Source organism: Pongo pygmaeus, chromosome 13 (assembly GCF_028885625.2).
Source record: "Pongo pygmaeus isolate AG05252 chromosome 13, NHGRI_mPonPyg2-v2.0_pri, whole genome shotgun sequence".
Taxonomy (NCBI): Eukaryota; Metazoa; Chordata; class Mammalia; order Primates; family Hominidae; genus Pongo; species Pongo pygmaeus.
Window position 1 is genome coordinate 103,333,511 of NC_072386.2, and position 19,617 is coordinate 103,353,127.

At 47.2% G+C, this 19,617-nt stretch overlaps 1 protein-coding gene across 1 annotated transcript; it reads right to left on the reverse strand.

Moving 5' to 3' along the window:
* On the reverse strand, positions 1 to 12,036 carry SLC46A2 (solute carrier family 46 member 2). The gene is made up of 4 exons (XM_054500884.2): positions 10,699 to 12,036; positions 8,417 to 8,500; positions 7,556 to 7,712; positions 1 to 910 (listed from the first exon to the last, which is right to left on the reverse strand). Exons 1-4 carry the CDS (start codon positions 11,825 to 11,827, stop codon positions 853 to 855), a joined length of 1,428 nt encoding a protein of 475 aa, XP_054356859.1. The 5' UTR covers positions 11,828 to 12,036; the 3' UTR covers positions 1 to 852.
* Between the last annotated feature and the right edge of the window lie 7,581 nt (positions 12,037 to 19,617).

Sequence of the window (19,617 nt, forward strand, 5' to 3'; positions counted from 1 at the left end):
TACAATGAATGTTGATTTTATTAGGTGAGTCTGCTTTTATAAATCCAAGTAAACGAGGTTATAAAAATGAGTACCTCAAATAAAATAGCTCTTAATGTACCTCCTCTTCCTTCACACCACCCACTTTGGGAAGCACTGTTGACTGGAAGTACTCAATTGAACATCCCATTGAAGAAAGCCTTGTGACATTTGCTTCTTAAAAGCAACAGTAGTAACAAAACTACCCAGAAGACAAGGGCCTGAGCTCCATCCCCCTCCTGAGTGTCTGTAGGTAAGGAAGACTCAGGAAAGAAAGCTGACTTTTTTCAAGGTTTTATTTTAATTTAAAAGATATTGTTCGTGCAAAACTGTTGGTAGTTCTCACAAAACATCCCTTCCACATTCCCCTCAGGCTATGATAATGCACACTTTGAGTTCTCCCATGGGACTTTCAGCACAGCACCCAGGTGACTAGTTAGCTATACCTTGGAGCCCTCAAGACAATCCCTTGAAGAAAAGGGGCAGGCTCGCTGTAGCTGGAGTCTGAAGCCCCTCACAGGGCCTGGGACCACTGTGTGCAGCCTGCCTATAACCCTTAAGTTCATGCTCTGCTGTCACAGAACCCAGTCTCTGCCTAATAGGGGTGTCTTAAAGCTGAGACACCCCTATTAGGGGTTTCCATCACCAGGAAAGTGCTTTTCCCCATCCACCAGGGATCCCTGAGCCAGAGCAGGTCATTCTGAGGCCAACTCTGGCTGGAACGCGGGTTTTTTAAGCAGTGGGTTGCTTTGGTCACCAGTTCCCTGGTCCCTTCTTTTGTCTTCTGGGGGCCTGGCCATGGCTGTTGTTTTCAGCTCCTGCAGGTAAGCATCTTCATTTCTCTGGGATGACTCCATATGGTGACGATGGGACTTGTTTATAGGCCACGATGCTGTAAGAATTGACCATAGAGAATTACAAGAGAACAGCTGGAATGGGGTAAAGGTGAAACTGCCCTCACAGGGTTAATGAGAATTACAAGGCAGGCTTTAGGCAAAATCATAAGTAGGCATTGACCAAGGTGTGCTGGTGCACTGTGACCCACCTCCCTGCAGCTGCTAGCTAAAAGGAGCATGTTGACCACTTGCTTCCCCATTGTTCCTTTAGATAGAATCTCTGGGGATCGGGCATGGTGGCTCACACCTGTAATCCCAGCAGTTTGGGAGGTTGAGGCAGGTGGATCACCTGAAGTCAGGAGTTCGAGACTAGCCTGGCCAACCTGGTGAAACCCCGACTCTACTAAAAATACAAAAATTAGGTGGGCATGGTGGCAGGTGCCTGTAATCCCAGCTACTTGAGATGCTGAGGCAGGAGAATCACTTGAACCCAGGAGGCGGAGGTTTCAGTGAGCCAAGATCGTGCCATTGCACTCCAGCCTGGGTGACAGACTGAGACTCTGTCTAAAAAAAAAAAAAAAAAAAAAAAAATCTCTGATACTGGACCTTTTTACTTAAGAATTGCTTAAGGTGTTTTTCATATCCTGAATTCCAGCAGAATGGCTGGTGCCAACCAGCCTGAAGACCCTCACCAAGGAACCAACTCAGCACAGGAAAGCTGTTTCTTCATTTCCCTGTCCCATGATTTCACCCCTCACTTCTTGACCAATCAGCGATCCCTAGACTAGCCCATCACACATCCAGACCCCTTGGAAGCCCATCCCCAAACCTCCCTGGGAGGTGGGTTTAAGGTTTCCCTCCATCTCCTTGTTCGGGTGCTGTATATCGTTAAACACTTTTTTCTGCTGCAAGTCCCGCTGTTTCGGAATCTGCTACTGTGCAATGGGCAATTGAACTTGGTGGTCCTGTAACAAAGGGTGTGCCTTTTCTTCTCCATCCATTAGGCCATCTCTTTATCACTGGTAGACTGAAATTTTTTTATCCATTTATGGCATCAGAATGGAATTTGTGGCACTGAGTGGGGAGAGATTGTCTGAAGGAACTTCTCTTACTCCAGATTCATTCCAGTCTTGCAAGTACTGAACTTCTCCATTTCCCATAACATCATGAGCCCTTTGCATCCACATTTTCTTTTTCCTGGAATCTCTTTCCATCTCACTTCTGCCTGAGGATGAACTCCCATCTATATCTCAAGATCAAGATTAAGCCGTTGCTAATTGCAAGCAGAATTAGCTGCCTCATCGTCTGCCTTTCCATAGCTCCTTTATCCATTACATTGTTTAAAATTATCTTAATAACTGGATGCACAGCAACTAGGAGGTCTGAACTGAAGTCCTGCATCAGTGTGACTTAGGCATGTCCTTCAACCTCTGGCAGCCTGGGCTTTCTCATCTGCTGGAGCTCCAGAATCCTCAGGTTCTAAACTACAGCACAGCGCTTCTTGATGGATGAACAACACCTGGAGTTGCTAAAATGGGTTGTGGGCTTAGATCCAAGCCTTTTAAGGGAAACTGTAGACATTTCCCAACGCTCAGATTTCCCGCCTTCTATGAGTGCTGGTGCGCTACTGGGAGGGGCACTGACTATACTTAAGACTCATTGTATTACAGGGCTGGCAAGTGGAGAGTGAAGACTTGGAAGCAGCCAGCACAGGGCCACATGACCACATGACCCTTGACCCCTGCTGTGAACCACTACAGCACAGCCACAAGGCAATGGCCAGCATCTGACTTCATGGGTAGCCCCAGGCAGCTCTGGGGTGTGGGCGGTCAGCAGTCCTGACTTATTAGTCAGCGTAAGTCAGCACTCTGAGAGATGCTACACCCTCTGACAGGGCATGCATTCATTAAACAAATTCTTTTTGACTGCTTCTTATATGCTAGGATCTGTGCTGGACACAGAAGATACAGGGAGAGCCAAATAGCCATGGTCTCTGCCTTCAGGGAGCCATGCCCTCTGCCTTCAGGGAGCGTAATTAAACAGCTAATCATGAAATCATCATCACTGCATGCTACAAAGGAGAATATAGGAAGCTCTGGGAGCATGTAATAGAAGGATCTAATTTAGATTGAGAAGGGTTAGGAAAATTCTCTTTGAGAAAATGGTGTTTCAGTTAAGACCACAACTAGTTGGGTGGGAAAAAGTTGTGGATGGAGAAGGGAGAAGAGTGGGAGGGGAGGCGACTGTGGCTGAGGGTTGGGGAGGGTGGTCAATGGCAGGAATAGGAGGTGAGAGAGGGTGGCCAGGCCAGCTTATGCAGGGCTTTGTTGCCCATAGTAAGACATTCGTTTTTTGTTTTTGTTTTTGTTTCTTTTTTGAGACAGTCTTGCTCTGTCACCCAGGCTGGAGCACAGTGGCATGATCTTTGCTCATTGCAGCCTCAACCTCCTGGGCTCAAGCAATCCTTGCACATCAGCCTCCCAACTAGCTGGGACTACAGGCATGCACCACCATGCCCAGCTGATTTATTAATTTTTTATAGAGTTGGGGGTCTCACTATATTGCCCAGGCTGGTCTCAAGCTTCTGAGCTCAAGCAGTTCCCCCACCTCAGCCTCCCAAAGTGCTGGGATTACAGGTGTGAGCCACTGCACCCAGCCAGACATTTGGGTTTTATCCGAAGAGCAATGAAAGCCAAGTGTAGGGCTTTGAGCAGATGATGACATGACCTGATTCACACTTTAAGGACCTTGCTCTGGCCACCTGCTGGAGAGGGGGTGGGAGTGGAGAACAAGAGTGGTTGTATGGAGAATGGTTCAGAGGCTAACTCAGTCATCCAGGTGCTCTGGATTAGGGGGTAGCAGTAGAGATAAAAAGAAAAGCATAAGTTTGAGACATATTTTGGAGGTAGAATCAATGTATTAGGCCTGATTGATTGGAGGTGGGGGGAGATGAAGGACAGGTTTCTACCCTTGGTGGGGTGGTGCTGCCATTTAATGAGATCATGAGATTGGAAAGAAGGGAGTGTGAGCAGGCTTAGGAGGGTATCAAGAACCCTATTTTGGAAGTTTAAATGGTAATGTGAACCTTTGGAAGTACTATAGGTTGCTTAGAAAATGTAAAGTGAGAAGACAGCCCAGAACAGAACCCCAAACATTTCCAACATGGGAGATTTGTAGAGAAGAAGCTATCAGATAAATGGGAGAAAAGCTGGAAGAATGAGGTGTTTTGAAAGCCATGTGACAAATATTTCCCGAGGAAAGAGTGATCAACAGCATGAGGGGTGGCCGAGAAATCATGCGAGATGAAGGTGGCAGCAGATGAAGATCAACGGATGCAGCTAAAAAGTCATTAGTGGCTTTGGTGAGAGCAGCTCTGGTGGGGTTGAGCAGTGGGAATCAATTGAGTCAGACTGGAGTGAGTAGAAAGTGAATAGGAGTGGGGGAGTGAGACAGCACGTGCAGACCCGCCTTGGGATAACTTGACTGTGAAGAGAAGGAGAGACGGGGGAAGAGCATATGTCAGCTCTGGTAGAAGAATTCAGGAGAGACTGAAGAAGTGGAATGAGCTTTCTCAGGAGGTAGGAAAGGCCGCACCCAGATACCAGGTGCAATGCATGTAGTGGATGGGAGAGACGGTCTGGCTTCCTTCAAATCCTGTCTCTGCCACATCCTAGCTGTGTACCCTTTGGCAAGTTATTTAATACCTTGGAGGCTGTTTCCTCACCTGCAAAATAGGGATAATAATAGTAATTACCACAAAGGATTGTTTGGGAAGATTAGTTAAAAAATATGAAATAAAGTAGTGCCTGGCACGTAGGGCTGTTTAAGAGTTTGCTGTTATTATCATTAAAAAAAGAAGATGGATGCAAATGAACATAGGGCTGTGGATTGGAGAAGACTGGGAGATTCTGTTGGGATAGCTTGGCTTCTCTTTTCTTTTTTTTTTCTTTTTTTTTTGAGATGGAGTCTGGCACTGTCACCCAGGCTGGAGTGCAGTAGCACGATCTCAGCTCACTGCAACTACCGCCTCCTGGGTTCAAGCGATTCTCCTGCCTTAGCCTCCCGAATAACTGGGACTGCAGGCGCATGCTGCCGAGCCCGGCTAATTTTTGTATTTTATTGGAGATATGGTTTCACTATGTTGGCCAGGCTGGTCTCAAACTCCTGACTTTATGATCCACCCGCCTTGGCTTCCCAAAGTGCTGGGATTACAGGCATGAGCCATCGTGCCCAGCCTGGCTTCTGTTTATGAAGAATGAGGCATTAGTTAAGTGCATGTATATTGGAGGGCATGAGGGGAGAGGGTTGTAGATAAGCAGAACCTCGCAATTATTTCCTCAGCATCTCCCTATTGCATCTAAAGAGCAAACAAGAGAGGGCAAGTTCTTATGGTGGCATGAAATCGGCTCACTTTGGTACCAGGAAGAGGTGCAGCCACAGCCCCCTGGGATTGCAAACAGGCTGGGATCTCTCCTGGCATCGAGGAAGAGGATGCCGACTGTGACCCAGTCCCGCCTCTGCCCTCTGAGTCCTCCCCTGCTCTGGCATGCCTGCCTGGGTTTTTATGTCATTAGAATGTAGCTTTTCTTCCTGTGGTTTGAAAGCTTTACTGGTCTTTCCTGTTGCTCTCCTTGAAGACTGATGGTACAGCCTTGGCCTCTCCTAGCTGTGAAACTTTTTCAGGATCTCATTTCTTTAGTGATTTTGCAGAAGGGAAAGTAATGGAAACACTCCCTTTACACCAGAGATTCTCAATCTTGGGTGATTTGAATCACCTGGAGAGCTTTTAAAATTTCCTGTGCCCAGGCTGCACCGCAGATTAATTGAGTCAGAATCTCTGGTGGGTGGGATCCTGATAGCAGTCAATTTAAAATCTGGCTTTGTTTGCACGTGTCTCTCTATTGTTAAATGTCTACAACAGAGGGAAACAGTGTGCCTAAGTGCCTTATCTGCATAAGCACTCAATCAATTGCTTACTTGTATCTTCCCACTGCTTTCATTTGTCTCTTGATGTCTTTATGACACACATGAACTAGTGAGACTCATTTCCTTTTGTTGATTTTTGGGTTTTGTTTAAGTTAAAGAGACTACATTAACCAACTGCCAATAAAATTGGACTGGATAATTTTCAAGCGGGCAAAAACTACTCATCCTTTACTCATTTGGCCAGAGGCTGGGACTCCTGAGGAGTTTGCACTGCATGGTAGCGCTAGCTAAAATCCAACCCATTCAGCCAGTACTCATACGAAAACAGGAACACACGAAAAGTCCTTAGGGTTGGACAGTTTGAAGACAGAGCTGGCTCAGTTTGCACCTTAGGAATGAGACCTGGTCATGCCTGCTGATCCATACATTCTCTCAGCTATTTGGTCTTCCTATCTTATTTTTCTCAATTATGAAATGATGAAAAAAGCCCTAATGATTGACGGCTCCTGTCCTAGGAAGTTCAACTTTCCATTCAGGCTGAGATTTGTAATATGATGTGATGTGAGAATTCCAAAAGGGCTTCATCACTGTCCCCTTGAACCTGCCTTCCTTTATTTTCTACTCTGCTGCCTACTATACCACCATTACTGATCTGTAGAGTCCTCATGTGCTATTAGGCAGGTCCCTTGAAAATGCAAATCTATATCAAATCCTTGCGCTTTACTGTGGATACATTTATTCTGTTTGTGTGTGTGTGTGTATATATATTCCTTTCTCATGTGGCAGCAGTGGTAGGAGCATGAGAGAACCTCACTTCAAAGGAAGTGGTAAAAGGGCCTAACAGTCTAAAGAGAACAGTGCTGTTCCATATGGGAACCTCAACCCACATGTGGTTACTGAATACTTGAAATGTGACGTCCAAATCGAGATGTACTGTAAGCATAAAATACATACTGGATTTCAAAGAGTTAGTGTAAAAATGAAGTGAAATATCTCATTGACACATTTTGTAAATGGATTAGATGTGGAGATGATATTTTGCATGTCAAATATGTTATTAATATTAAAATTAATTTCACCTGTCACTTTTCTCTTTTTAAAATGTGGCTACTAGAGAAGTGAAAATCACACATATGGCTTGCATCTGTGGCTGCTACTGTATTTCTGTGGGACAGGGCTGAAGACAGAACTATTCCGTGCTGTCTTTCCATTTTGTTGATGACCTAGGCTAGTGGTCTCCATAGCGTGCTCTGATTTTACAAATGAGACAATTCCCCCAGAGAAGTCAAGGGAATTGTCCGAGGCCCTGTCTGGAGCTCACACAGTCCAGCGGCCGGGAGATTTCAGCAGCACTGAGCACAGAGCCCTGTGAGGGTACGGGGAAGAAACTGTGCTCTGAAATGAGGACTGATGACTTTCACCTAAAGGCAGCTGAACAGAAGAGATCTGATGGTTCATGAAGGTTTCCAATCACAGCCTCTAATTATAAGGAAGTATACGGGACTCGTATAAATAGTCATTACAAAACTGCCAAAGAGTGAGCCAGTGCCTAACGACCCTGTTTCTTACTTGTGATTTTGAGGAATTCTGAAATGGCCAGATTTTTAGTGTTGGGAAACAGGAGGACTTTTTCTTTGTGAGAGAGCCTACTCAGGACCCACTGCATAAATGCTGAAAATAAATAATGTGGTGATGGTGGGCTGGAGAAGGTCCAACATTCCTTGACCTAAGCATCAGGGTCCCAGCCCAAGCAGCAGTTGCTGCTCCCATCCTACCTGATTGGGATGATGGCCAGGAAGGAGAGAAAGGAGGAGAGAGCAAAGCAGGAGCCCACAAACATGTCCATGGTGAGCTGGTAGATCTTGTTGTACAAGGTGGATGTCACCACGCCAGTCAGAGCCAAGGACAGCTGCAGTATGACGAACACCTTTCCTGTGGAAGGGACAGAGATTACTCCAGAGTGCCTTGCTGTCCCTGCCTCACTCCCCATTAGCTGAGTCTCTGGAGAGCTCTTAGGGGACCCTTCCTTCTTACTCTCTCTCTCTCTCTTTTTTTAGAGACAGAGTCTCACTCTGTTGCCCAGGCTGGAGTGTAGTGCCACAATCCTGGCTCACTGCAGCCTTAAACTCTTGGGCTCAGGCAGTCCTCCTGACTCAGCCTCCCGAGTAGCTGGGACTACAGGCACATGCCACCATGCCCTGCTAATTTTTAAATTTTTTTTGTAGAGATGGGGTCTCACTATGTTGTCCAGGCTAGTCTTGAACTCCCAGCCTCATGCGATTCTCTTACCTCGGCCTCCCAAAGCACTGGGATTACAGGAATTGAGCCACTGCACCTGGCGCTTTCTCAGTCCTTGTGTGGCTCAATTCGCTAGGAATCCTGCCCTAGTTGAATCTTCCCAAGGCCTGTGGACGATAGAATCCTTCTTTGACCGTGGCTTTTCAGTGCCTGACTTTCTAAGTCACTCCTATACCCGTCTCCACTCTCTGTGCCCTGGATGGAAACCAGTGTTTCTAGTGTCTTCAAAGGTGCTTCTGGAACTGTCTCAAGTGCCTTCTGCAGGTCGGTGCCTCATGCTTAGCGGCTCTGAAACAGCCCGGGCAGAAGACTCCAGAGAGATTCCGTTCACTACTCACCGTAAGAGGAGCCCTTTATGAGTTTGGACATAGCTGATCGGATGGTTGTGACGGGGATGAGAGCAAACAGCATGACAGCTCGAGCTGAAAGAGATCACACAAGAACATTCCTTGCTGTAGCCGAGCCTGGGCCAAGGAGGAAATTAGCAAAAGCCTCTCTTAGAACCCCCATCTCCCCACAATCCGAATGTGGCTTGACCTGGAGGAAGTCATTTCTCTGCTGGCACACTAGCGCTCTCCCTTGAGCAGTCTGTGACCCTCTGAGCTCTGATGCTGCTGTGTATGCTGCATACCAGTCTGCAAGGTGGCTGGGCACAGTTGACATGGTGACAGATGGTGAAATATGTCTTTACTGGTGGAGTTGAGTGATTACTAGGGAAGTGGAACTGGTGCCACCAAAGTGACACAAGGCCCCTTTCTTTGTTTCTCCAGGAGAGAAGTGTCTGTCCTTGACATTAATGAACATCTCTGGGAGATGGTCCCGGGAGCTTTGGCAAATTGCCTCCAGCAATGTGTCCCATGAATGCACCCACTGCATAGCTCTCAAGCTCTATTGATTATCCAGATCCATTGTGTGTGTGTGTGTGTGTGTGTGTGTGTGTGTGTGAGAGAGAGAGAGAGAGAGAGAGAGAAAACGCATGAGAGAGACAGATACAGACAGAGAGCCAGGCGTGGTGGCTCACGCCTGCAATCCTAGCACTCTGGGAGGCCGAGGCAGGTGGATCATCTGAGGTCAGGAGTTCGAGACAAGCCTGAACAACATGGTGAAACCCCGTCTCTACTAGAAATACAAAATTAGCTGGGCGTGGTGGTGCATGCCTATAATTCCAGCTACTCGGGAGGCTGAGGCAGGGGAATCACTTGAACCCAGGAGGTGGAAGTTGCTGTGAACCGAGATCGTACCATTGCACTCCAGCCTGGGCAACAAGAGTGAAACTCCATCTCAAAAACAAAACAAAACAAAACAAAAACCCAAAGAGAGACAGAGAGAGAAGTGGTGGGCAAAAGGGGAAGGGAGTACTCTGTCCTATGCTGTTTAATTGAGAACTGACCAGAGGTTAGCTTGCCATTTTGTTAAATGTTTCTAAGATGTGTGACCTGCCTGGGCCAAGAGCCAGCCTCAGATAACTGTCTGAAGTTGTTTTTCTGATATGATAGCCACTAGCCCCATATAACTATTTAAATTAAATAAAATGACATAAAATTTAAAAATCTGTTCTTTAGTTGCACTAGCTACATTTCAACTGCTCAATAGCCACATGGAGCCAGTGGTTTCTGTATTGGACAGTATGGATAGCAACTATTTCCATCATTCTAGAAAGTTCTATTGGAGCATTCATCTCGAGCTTTCTGCTTGTAGTTGTCTGACCTGTGTCCTCAGATGGAAACTTAATGCTGCGTCCTTGGAAAGTTCTATTGGAGCATTCATCTCGAGCTTTCTGCTTGTAGTTGTCTGACCTGTGTCCTCAGATGGAAACTTAATGCTGCGTCCTTGGGGAATTTATTACATTGGTTGTGGAAGGCATTTACTGAGTATTTTTACACATTTTTAAAAAGCCCTTGCTTGACTCCAAATGATTTCAATTAAGGGATCTTTTCAGTAGAATTACTTGAAATTCCACCCCTCCACTTTTTTTTTTTTTTGAGACAGTCTCGCTCTGTCGCCCAGGCTAGAGTACAGTGGCACAATCTCGGCTCACTACAACCACTGCCTCTTGGGTTCAAGTGATTCTTGTGCCTCGGCTTCCTGAGTAGCTAGGACTACAGGTGCGCACCACCACACCTGGCTAATTTTTATATTTTTGGTAGAGATGGGGTTTTGCCATATTGGCCAGGCTGGTCTTGAACTCCTGACCTCAAGTGATCCTCCCACCTCCCGCCCAAAGTGCTGGGATTACAGGCGAGAGCCTCTGCACTCGGCCTTTGAAATTCCATCCCTTTATAATGGGAAGGGGGTGTGGGGGAAGAAACCCAACTCCATCTCCTCTGTTGAAAGCCATCCTGAAGCCTCCCCTACTGACTCCAGGTACCACTGACCACACCTCCTTGACTGCCTAGGACCATGAACACCACTCTGGTAACATTTCATTCTCAATATAGATAATTAACAATACATTACAGATAAACTCAGGGGCATATAATCTTGTGTCCCTTGTGCGTCCTAGGTAGCAGGTTCAATCCCTGGTGCTGAGCTAGGACACCCAGACCATGGCATCCCTGGTGTCAGCCCCATGATGCAGAGGGCCAGCAATGTCCTGCCTCCTCAAGAACGACAGACTCACCAATATAGAACATGTATGTCTCTTTCACAAAAGCCAAGAGGAGGGCTCCTGACCCAAAGGAGACCATCCCAATCATGATCATGGTGGTGTCCCGAAAGCAGCGGGAGAAGACCAGGACACCCAGGAAGCTGGTGATGAAGATGGTGTACCCTGCAGCCATACCATAGCCCACCTGCACTTGGTTCCAACCGAGAGGCTCCCTCAGCACAAAAAGAGGGATCACGTCCACTGTGCCCACCACCGCCAGGTCATATATGATAGCACCCACAAAGAGCAAGGCAATGGTGGTTTTATGGGGTTTTGCTTTTCCAGGAGATAGAGGGTGCCCCACTGCATACTGTTTGTCCAACTGATCAGGATCCAGGGTGCGGTATGTGCCAACCGTGCCAGACACGGTATCCACGGCGGGGAGCTCCTGGCTGGGTTTGACCACCGACTTAGGGACCTTTAGCACCAAAAGGCTGTAGAGCAGGGCAAACGAGGCACAGCTCACGCTGCAGGCCGTCAGTATCAGGCCCTGCCCAGAGTGCCCAGCCATCTGCTTGAAGAGATGCCCGGAAGCCATGCTCCCGCAGAACCCCGCCAAGCCCAGCATCAGGTCAATAAGGATGAGGCGCACGGAGCGGCGGCCCTCGGAGGAGCCCAGTGATCCCAGCGCCATGACCCCGGACCAGAAGGCGGAAAAGCCGCCGAATAGCCCGTTCAGCGCCGCCGCCCCGTACAGCACCTCCACTGGCCAGTCCAGCAGCACCTTGAGCAGCAGCCCGAGGCGGGAGAGCAGGAAGCCCAGCAGCGACATGCAGATGGAGATCTTGCGGTGGTAGCGGTCGCTGAGCCATCCCAGCCCGTAGGCGGACAGCAGGGGGGACAGGCCCACCACGAGGTTGTAGATAATGTAGAAATTGGAGATGGCTCTCTGCTGTTGGTCCTCTAGAGCCCCCCGGGGCGACGGGCTGGCGCTGTGGTTCGAGGAGCCTCCGGTTCCGTAGGAAGCCTTCACCACGAGGAGTAGCCCCGCGTCGTAGAGGGAGGCAGCCACCTGGGACGAGGCCACCACGGGCTCAACCCAGGTCCTCGGGTGGAAGCGAGGCAGGTGGCCCCTCCGCGGGAAGGTGACCTCGGGGCTCATGTGACCTCTCTGATGGGGGATCGAAGGGCTTTCTGGCTGCAGTGACAAGGATATGCTCCCAAATTCGGCTGCTACGGCTGCTCAGGGTTCAGTCCGGGAGCGCGAGTGTGCGCCGTGCGCCGGGGAGCGCGCCGGCGAGTGGGGAGCGGAGCCAGGGCACGCAGCGCCTGTGACAGCAGCCCGCCTAGCAGCAGAGTGACCTCCCGAGTGACTCCTCCTCAGGCCAGAAGAGGCCGCGCTCTGCCCCGCCCTCGCCACCTCAGGCGGAGTAGGACTGGCGACAGTCCAGGGAAGCCAGGCGCGGGGGAGCGCACCGCGAGTGTCGGCTCCTGGCGCCAGCACCCCCGGGGCCGATGGGTCACGCTGCTCCTGTGAGCGCGGCCGCCTGACGGGGCCGAATTTCCCCACAGCCAGGCGTGCCCGGACCTCCCGCGGATCGCTGGGGACCCCCACCACCAGGGCAGGGGCTGAGACCTAGCTGGAAGGAAGCTCCCCTGGACTGGCCTGGGGAGCATTTCCAAATTCTCCCATCCCGGGAAGGCAGGTTTGGGCGAGGGGTGGGACGCCTAGGATTCTGCCTAGTATAAGTATTGAGGTGTGAAGTTTTATTTATAGATTTAAGCAACAGGGACCCATGTGCTATAGGCAGCTGGGTAGCACTTTGAGAGAAGTAAAAACTTGGGAGCCGCTAGATCCAGGCTTTTCTCCAAGCCAAAGGCCTCTTAGAGAAGAGTCCTGCTTAGTACACCTGCATTGGTGGGCCTAGTGCCTGGGCCTTGTCTAGAAGGCTCCTGCCTCAAACCCCAGGGCCAAGGGAGAGATGGCAACATCCTGCCAGCCCTAGAAGTCCCCCTAGATGATAAAACTGGACTCTTGGGCACGGGCTTGAGCCCACTGGAAGGTGCAGAGTCACCAGGGTCCTCTTCTGAATCAAGTGCCCAGGTCCCTTTCTGCTTGTTAGTAGTCACTCTTCTTCTGTCTGTGGGCTCACTCCCCTGGGCTGGGCCGAGACCTCCACTTCCCAGGTGGCCTCGCTTCTTGTTTAGGTACATACTTCTGCAAAGAAAACCAGGGTGATGGATGGTGCAGGGGCCAAAATGTACCACGGAGCATGACTTGTTCCATGGTCAGCCCCAGGGATGGAGACTCAAAGCACACGGCCTTCCTGTCCCTCTACCCACAATCCACTATACCTATGGCAGCGTGGATGATCAGGAACCCAAAGACCTGAAAGGGAGATGCAGGTCTGCAGGGAGAGCTTAAAACGCCACATGGATAATATACTAATGTAGGGAGTAGGGACTGGATTCCAAATGATTTGGCGTATCTATGTGCTCTTTTGGTAGTGTTTAGGTGGGCTATAATCTCCTCCCCTGCCACCCTCAACCTCCAGCATGGCCCAGCCTCCTCATGTCTAGGCCCAGACAACTCTGCCTTCTGCAAGAGAAAGACACACCTAGTCTTGCCCTTCAAGATGTGCCCCGTGGATCTGGCCCAGCAGCCCATTTCCTTCTTCCTCCCCCTCACCTAGGGTCACCTTGGGAGATACATGTTTCACCCAACCCAAGCCTGGCTCTCCCACTCCATTCTTAATTTTTCCAGAGGCTACAGCAAACAGTCCAAACACCTTGATCCTATGAGGGGTGGAGACTCCAGGGAATGAGTAGGTTATGGGGCCAGGTGGTATTCCGCAATCAAATATGGCCATGAAAACAACCTGAACCAGATGGACCACTCTGGCCACTTGATCAAGGAGTCTGTGAATTCTAGGGCTCTAGACTGTAGGGGGAAGCCCTTGTCATCTCTGGGAGGGTCTGTGGTATTTCAGTTCTTCCTGTTGTCTTGGGAAACCAGGGACGTTGGAAGGGTCTCTGAGAGATTCACATCAGATCTAGAACAGATCTAGTGGGAGCTGGGTTATTAGGATGCTAGTCAGCCCTAGGAACCTCCAGGCTTCTGAGTTCTCTGGCCTGGAAATGAACAAGACTCAGGGTAGTCAGGGTCTCTCCCAGTTTAGGCTACTGTGGGTTGGATTATATTCTCATCATGTCCCCACTTCTTGCTCCATCTCTGAATGCAGGTCCCAGGTGAGCTAGCACCTGGTCATCCTCTGCAGCCCAGGCTACCAGCAAGTAGAGCCCTGATCTTTCTACTCCAAGATAGAATCTAGTCTCCAGTGCAAGGTTGGCTTCATTAAAGTGCAAGTACTAAATCTCTGATGTTTAGATTGATAAAATCACACTATTCCAGAAGAAAGGAACTAAGAAAAAAAAGTAGCAGCTAATATTTTTTGAGCCCTTATTATGTACTAAGCATTTTACATGAATGAATTTAATCCTCCCAAGAAGTCTGTGAGCTGATCTATCACCCCATTTTTACAGACTGAGATACTGAAACCAGAGAGGTTAAGCAATTTGCACAAGATCACAAGGCCACTATATCAGGAAACTAGTATTTGGCATCAGACAGTATTTGCAAGCCTACAGCTATGGGGAAAATAAAGTTGCCAGAAAATTTTATTTGAGGATGTCCTCTTAACCCACATTGAATGTGGAGAGGAGTAGAAACAACACAATCATGTTGTGATTATTGTTGATCAACAATGGATTGCATAAATAGAGAGGAACAAGAGAGTGGATAGATTATCTGTTGAACCTATATCCCAGGCACTTTACACTCAGGCAAGGAATACTTTTGTTTTCTTAACAAAATTCATGGTCCCTAAATTCATCTTAGAAAGGAACAGTCTTTGAAAAACACCTTTGGTCAGTGTTAGAGAGTGAAATCCTCAGGTCTGAGGATTCCAGCTGTGGAGGAGCTTCCAGAGAGGGGGCGGAACCTTTATGCATGAGTCAACGAGAGGGAAGGGTGAGAGAGAGAACCAAGGAGGGAGAAGAGAGGGGAAAGAAGTTCAGGGAGGAAGTAAGATCAGCGGGTATTGGTGAGAAGAGTCAGGACTAGAACTCTTGGCGTCAGGGTGGTCTGAAGGAACTTTTGAAGAATAGGAATGTCTAGTGTGGATTTTAAACATCTTGCTGTATCATGTACATGTGAATCCTTCCTGTGACCTCCCTTTGCTCCTCAGTTCTTAATTTCTTTTTCTTTCTTTTTTTCTTTTCTTTTTCTTTTTTTTTTTTTTTTTTTAGACAGGGTCTTGCTTCTGTTGCTCAGGCTGGAGTGCAGTGTTGCGATCAAAGCTCACTAGAACCTCAAATTCCTGGGCCCAGCCAATCCTCCTGCTCCAGCCTCTCAAGTAACTGGGGCTACAGGCATGCACCACTGCACCCAGTTAATTTTAATTTTTTTTTTTTTTTCTGGTAAAAACAGCGTCACACTATGTTGCCCAGGTTGCTCAGATTGGTCTCAAACCCTTGGCTTCAAGCGATCCTCCCACCTCAGCCTCCCAAAGTGCTGGGATTACAGGTGTGAATCACTGCACCTGGCCTTCCTGAGTTCTTTAGAAAAGTTTATTCATAAACGTTTTGTGCAAGCGGCATTTTTTTTTGTTTTTTTATTTTGGTGGAAACTGCTGGAGAAGCTATGATTCATCTCTGGATTGACATAATGCTGAGCAGAGACCACAAGGGGGGAAAAGGAAGCCATGAGAACACAAGTCTCCCAAGGATTCACTGAAATCTGGAATAGGCTTTGGACTTTCACAGGCTGTGAGATTGGGGAGTTAAGCCATCTGACCCAGATCTTGAGGGGCAGAGAGACCCTTCAGCTGATGTGCAGACTACACTGATGGGGAAGGCCAAGGCAGGAGGATCGTCTGAAGCCAAGAGTTTGAGACCAGCCTAGGTCTGTAGAGACCCTGTCTCTACGGAAAAAACTTAAAAATTAGCTGGGCATAGTGGTGCATACCTGTAGTCCCAGGTATTTGGGAGGCTGGGGTGGAAGGATAGCTTGAGCCCGGGAGTTTGAGGCTCCAGTGAGCTATGATCACACCACTTCACTCCAGCCTGGGCAACAGAAAGAGACCCTGTCTCTCTTTATTGTTAGTATTTCAGGGGCTGTGGTGAGCCTTTCCCTCAAAAATTGGGAGCAAGGAAAATAAGATACCCCCTAAAGCATAAATATATAGTAGAAAAAAGTAAAGATGTACGAACTCATTCAAGAAGACAGAGACAAATCTTGTCAGTGACCACCAAGGACTTTATTTCAAGTGTTTCCCAATGACTGTCTCATCACAACATGCAAGATGTTGCCCAAGTCTCTGCCTGACCTTGAGCAACTTTCTAATTGTGTTTTTACTTCCCAATTATAGTTGCAAACAGGGAGAAAATGTGCTAGTTACTTTGATTCTCCAAATAATTTCCCCTGATAAATTAATAAATTAGCATTCTAGTTTATCTATCTGCCTTTCTGGGTCTGTATCTGGGAAATGGCTTCCCTCCCCATATACTGATGAAATGAAGTATATTATGGTTAGACTGAGAGTCAGGACCTGTCCATAGTAAATTCATCAAAATAATGACTGCCACCCATGGATGTTCTTGGAATATTGTTTCATTGGCCTTTTCCCTCAGAGGTGGCACCCTAACGTTGCCCAGTTTTATAGAAACTTTGACTTAGGGTGGCTAAATCACTTGCACAAGGTCACACAGAGCCAGGTACTTAGGGTTGTGTGACTTCAGAGTCTATCTATTTTCACAATGCTTCATTTCTGAGGTAATTCAGTAGAAGAGGTGCATTTTAAGAAGGTGTTTGGTTGTTGAATGTTTCCCACCAAATATTGTGAGCCTATATTTCTAAGATATTTTCAAACTCAGTGGTTAGTTTGTTCATTTACTCATTCATCATCTGTCCATCCACCCCATTCACCCACCCATCATCCATCCATCTACCCACACATCTATCCATCCATCCACCCACCCATCATCCATCCATCCACCCATCCATCCATCCACCCACCCATCATTCATCCATCCATCCATCTACCCATTCACCCTTCTACCCTTCCATCCACCCACCCACCCACCATCCGTCTATCCAGCCACCAACCCATTATTCATCCATCCATCTACCCACCCATTATCCATCTACCCATCCACCCACCCATCATCCATCCATCCACCCATCCACCCCATCCATCATCCATCTGTCCATTAACCCACCCATCATCCACCCATCCATCCATCCACCCACCCATCACCCATCCATCTACCCATCAACCCACCCATCATCCATCCACCCACCCATCATCCATTCATCTGTCCACCACCCACACATCATCCATCCATTCATCTGCCAACCTATCACACATCCATCCATCCATCCATCCACCCATTCATCCATCCATCCATCCATCCATCCACCCATCCATCCATCCATCCATCCACCCATCATCCATCCAATCCATCATCCATCCATCCATCCCTTTGTTAATCTTTAAGCACTTATTGAGTATCAGGCTCACCAACAGGTACGAGGGATGCAAATTCTTTTGCCCTTAAGGATCTTTTAGTCTGAAGAGTTATCAAAAGGCACTCGTGTTAACACTATATGCTCTGTTTTACACATGAAGTCACTGACGCCAGGCCATGTCTCCTCTTTTATCAAGGAATTTCTCTCCACCCCAGGGTCTGCTATCAACCTGAATGACCTTACTAGCCTATGTTTTTTTGTGTGGTTTCCCTTCCCTACAAAGGAAATAGCTCTAATGCAAATCAGGACGCAGATAGAGGAAACTTTGGTTTTCTTTTCTTTTTTTCAATTTCTTACTTTCTTTTTAAACCTCATCCAAGTGGGCTCAAAAGTCTTACCAAAATCCTGCTCTACAAGGTGTTAGTGAGGTATAGTGTGTGGTATATGGTATGTGCAAGAGCAGTTTTTGTTTTTTTTTTTCTGTTTTGTCTGTGGGGTCTTTGTCCACGTTTCACACTATTTTTAAAGAGTTCTGAAATGAATTAAAGTCAACTATTTTTGTGGCATAAGTTTTGATACCAGCCCTTTTCTTTAAAGAAAGAATTATGAGATAAAGTCTTGCTTTGTCGCCCAGGCTGGAGTGCAGTGGCACAATCATGGCTCACTGCTGCAACCTCGATCTCCCAGGCTCAAGCAATCCTCCCACCTCAGCCTCTAGAGTAGTTAGTACCACAGAGCATGCCACCATGCCCAGTGAATTTTCAATTTTTTTTTATAGAGTCTCGCCATGCTGCCCAGGCTGGTTTCAAACTCCTGGCTCAAGCAATTCTCCCACCTTGGCCTCCCAAAGTGTTGGGATTACAGGTGTAAGCCACTGCACCTGGTCACTTTTTTTTTTTTTTTTTTTTTAAATGAGAGAAGTGAAGTCTTTCGTGGAGTCAATGATTGATGTGGCCCTATCAGTCTAAATGCCAACAGAGGACTCAAGACAGACTTTTGTTTCCAAATATGCAGAACAAGTTAGTAAATACATCTTGTCTTTCCTTTTTTAGGATAGCCCCTTGAAGCAGAAGTTTTCTTGAATTTATCATCATTTATTAATCTTACAAATGCTATAGCATAAAATTTATTAGTGAAATCTGTTGACTCGTCAGCCCAGGTAGAGAAGCTGGTATTTAACAGTTAATTACACAAGACCTCTTCGGCATTATGTATGCCATCAATACATCATTTTATCACACCATTTGAGAGTAGAGACTTCTCAATTTCTCTTACTGCATTTTGCTCACTGTAAATTCACATGCTGGTATTATTAGGTTCTCGCTACTGTCGCTTTTCATTCCATTGAAATCTTTTATCTTCTCTTTCATGTGTTTACACAAGTGCAAAATAATATTCACAGCATCTTCTAAATTTTAAATAAGTTTTAAATGAGTTTAAAACTGCTTTAAAGCTTTGGAATAGCTGGGCGCAGTGGCTCACATCTGTAATCTCAGCACTTTGGTAGGCTGAGGTGGGAGGATTGCTTGAGGCCAGGAGTTGCTCGAGACTAGCCTGAGCAACATAGTGAGACCCTCATCTTTACCAAAAAAAAAAAAAAAAAAAAAAAGAAGGCCAGGCATAGTGGTGCGCATCTGTAGTCGAAGTTACTCTGGAGTCTGAGGGAGGATCATTTGAACCCAGGAGCTCGAGGCTGCAGTGAGCTATGATCATGCTACTGTACTCTAGCCTGAGAAACAGACCGAGACCTCATGTCAAAAAACACATTTTTAAAAATCAAAAAAGAATACAATGCCTAGAAACAAACAAAAAAACTTGGAACATGCCCATATGGATCGGAGACTTGCCCTCAACAGTAGAGATGGCAGTTTCCGGAGAACCAAAGGGCTGGAAAAGTGCAGAAGAGATGAAAGGACTGATGTATCACCATCGGGATTCTGTACTCACTAAAGAATCCCCCCTTTCAGGAGCTGATACACTGAGGCTCTGAGCTATCCTCCTTACCTAACACATGATCAGCTATATCAAAATGAAAATCTCCACTACGTTAAAAAAATGAAGACATGAGAAAAAAATTTCTGAGTACTTGAAGCTTTGTCTCAACAACTGCCCTGTGTAACAAGCAGAGTAAAGGGGGTTTTTAGGGCAGTGGAACTCATCTTTCTGATGCTATGATGGCAGATATATGTCATTATGAATTTGCTTTAACCCATATAAAGTGCAACACCAAGAGTGAATGAACTCTGGTGTACACTATGGACTCTGGGTGATAATGGTATGTCAATGAAGGTTCATTGATTGTGACGAATGTACCACTCTGGTAGGAGGTATTGATAGTGGAGGAGGCTATGTAGGTATGGGAACCTGGGAAATTTTAACACCTTCTGCTCAATTTTGCTGTGAACCTAAAACTGCACTAAAAA

What these genes read in the sequence shown, in the direction of transcription:
- SLC46A2 (XM_054500884.2), bottom strand. Translation starts at nt 11,827, where the DNA reads ATGAGCCCCGAGGTCACCTTCCCGCGGAGGGGCCACCTGCCTCGCTTC. An exon ending in GACATACATGTTCTATATTG is followed by an intron (nt 8,501 to 10,698) that starts GTGAGTCTGTCG and finishes GATCTCTTTCAG; the next exon opens with CTCGAGCTGTCATGCTGTTT. An exon ending in CATAAAGGGCTCCTCTTACG is followed by an intron (nt 7,713 to 8,416) that starts GTGAGTAGTGAA and finishes TCCCTTCCACAG; the next exon opens with GAAAGGTGTTCGTCATACTG.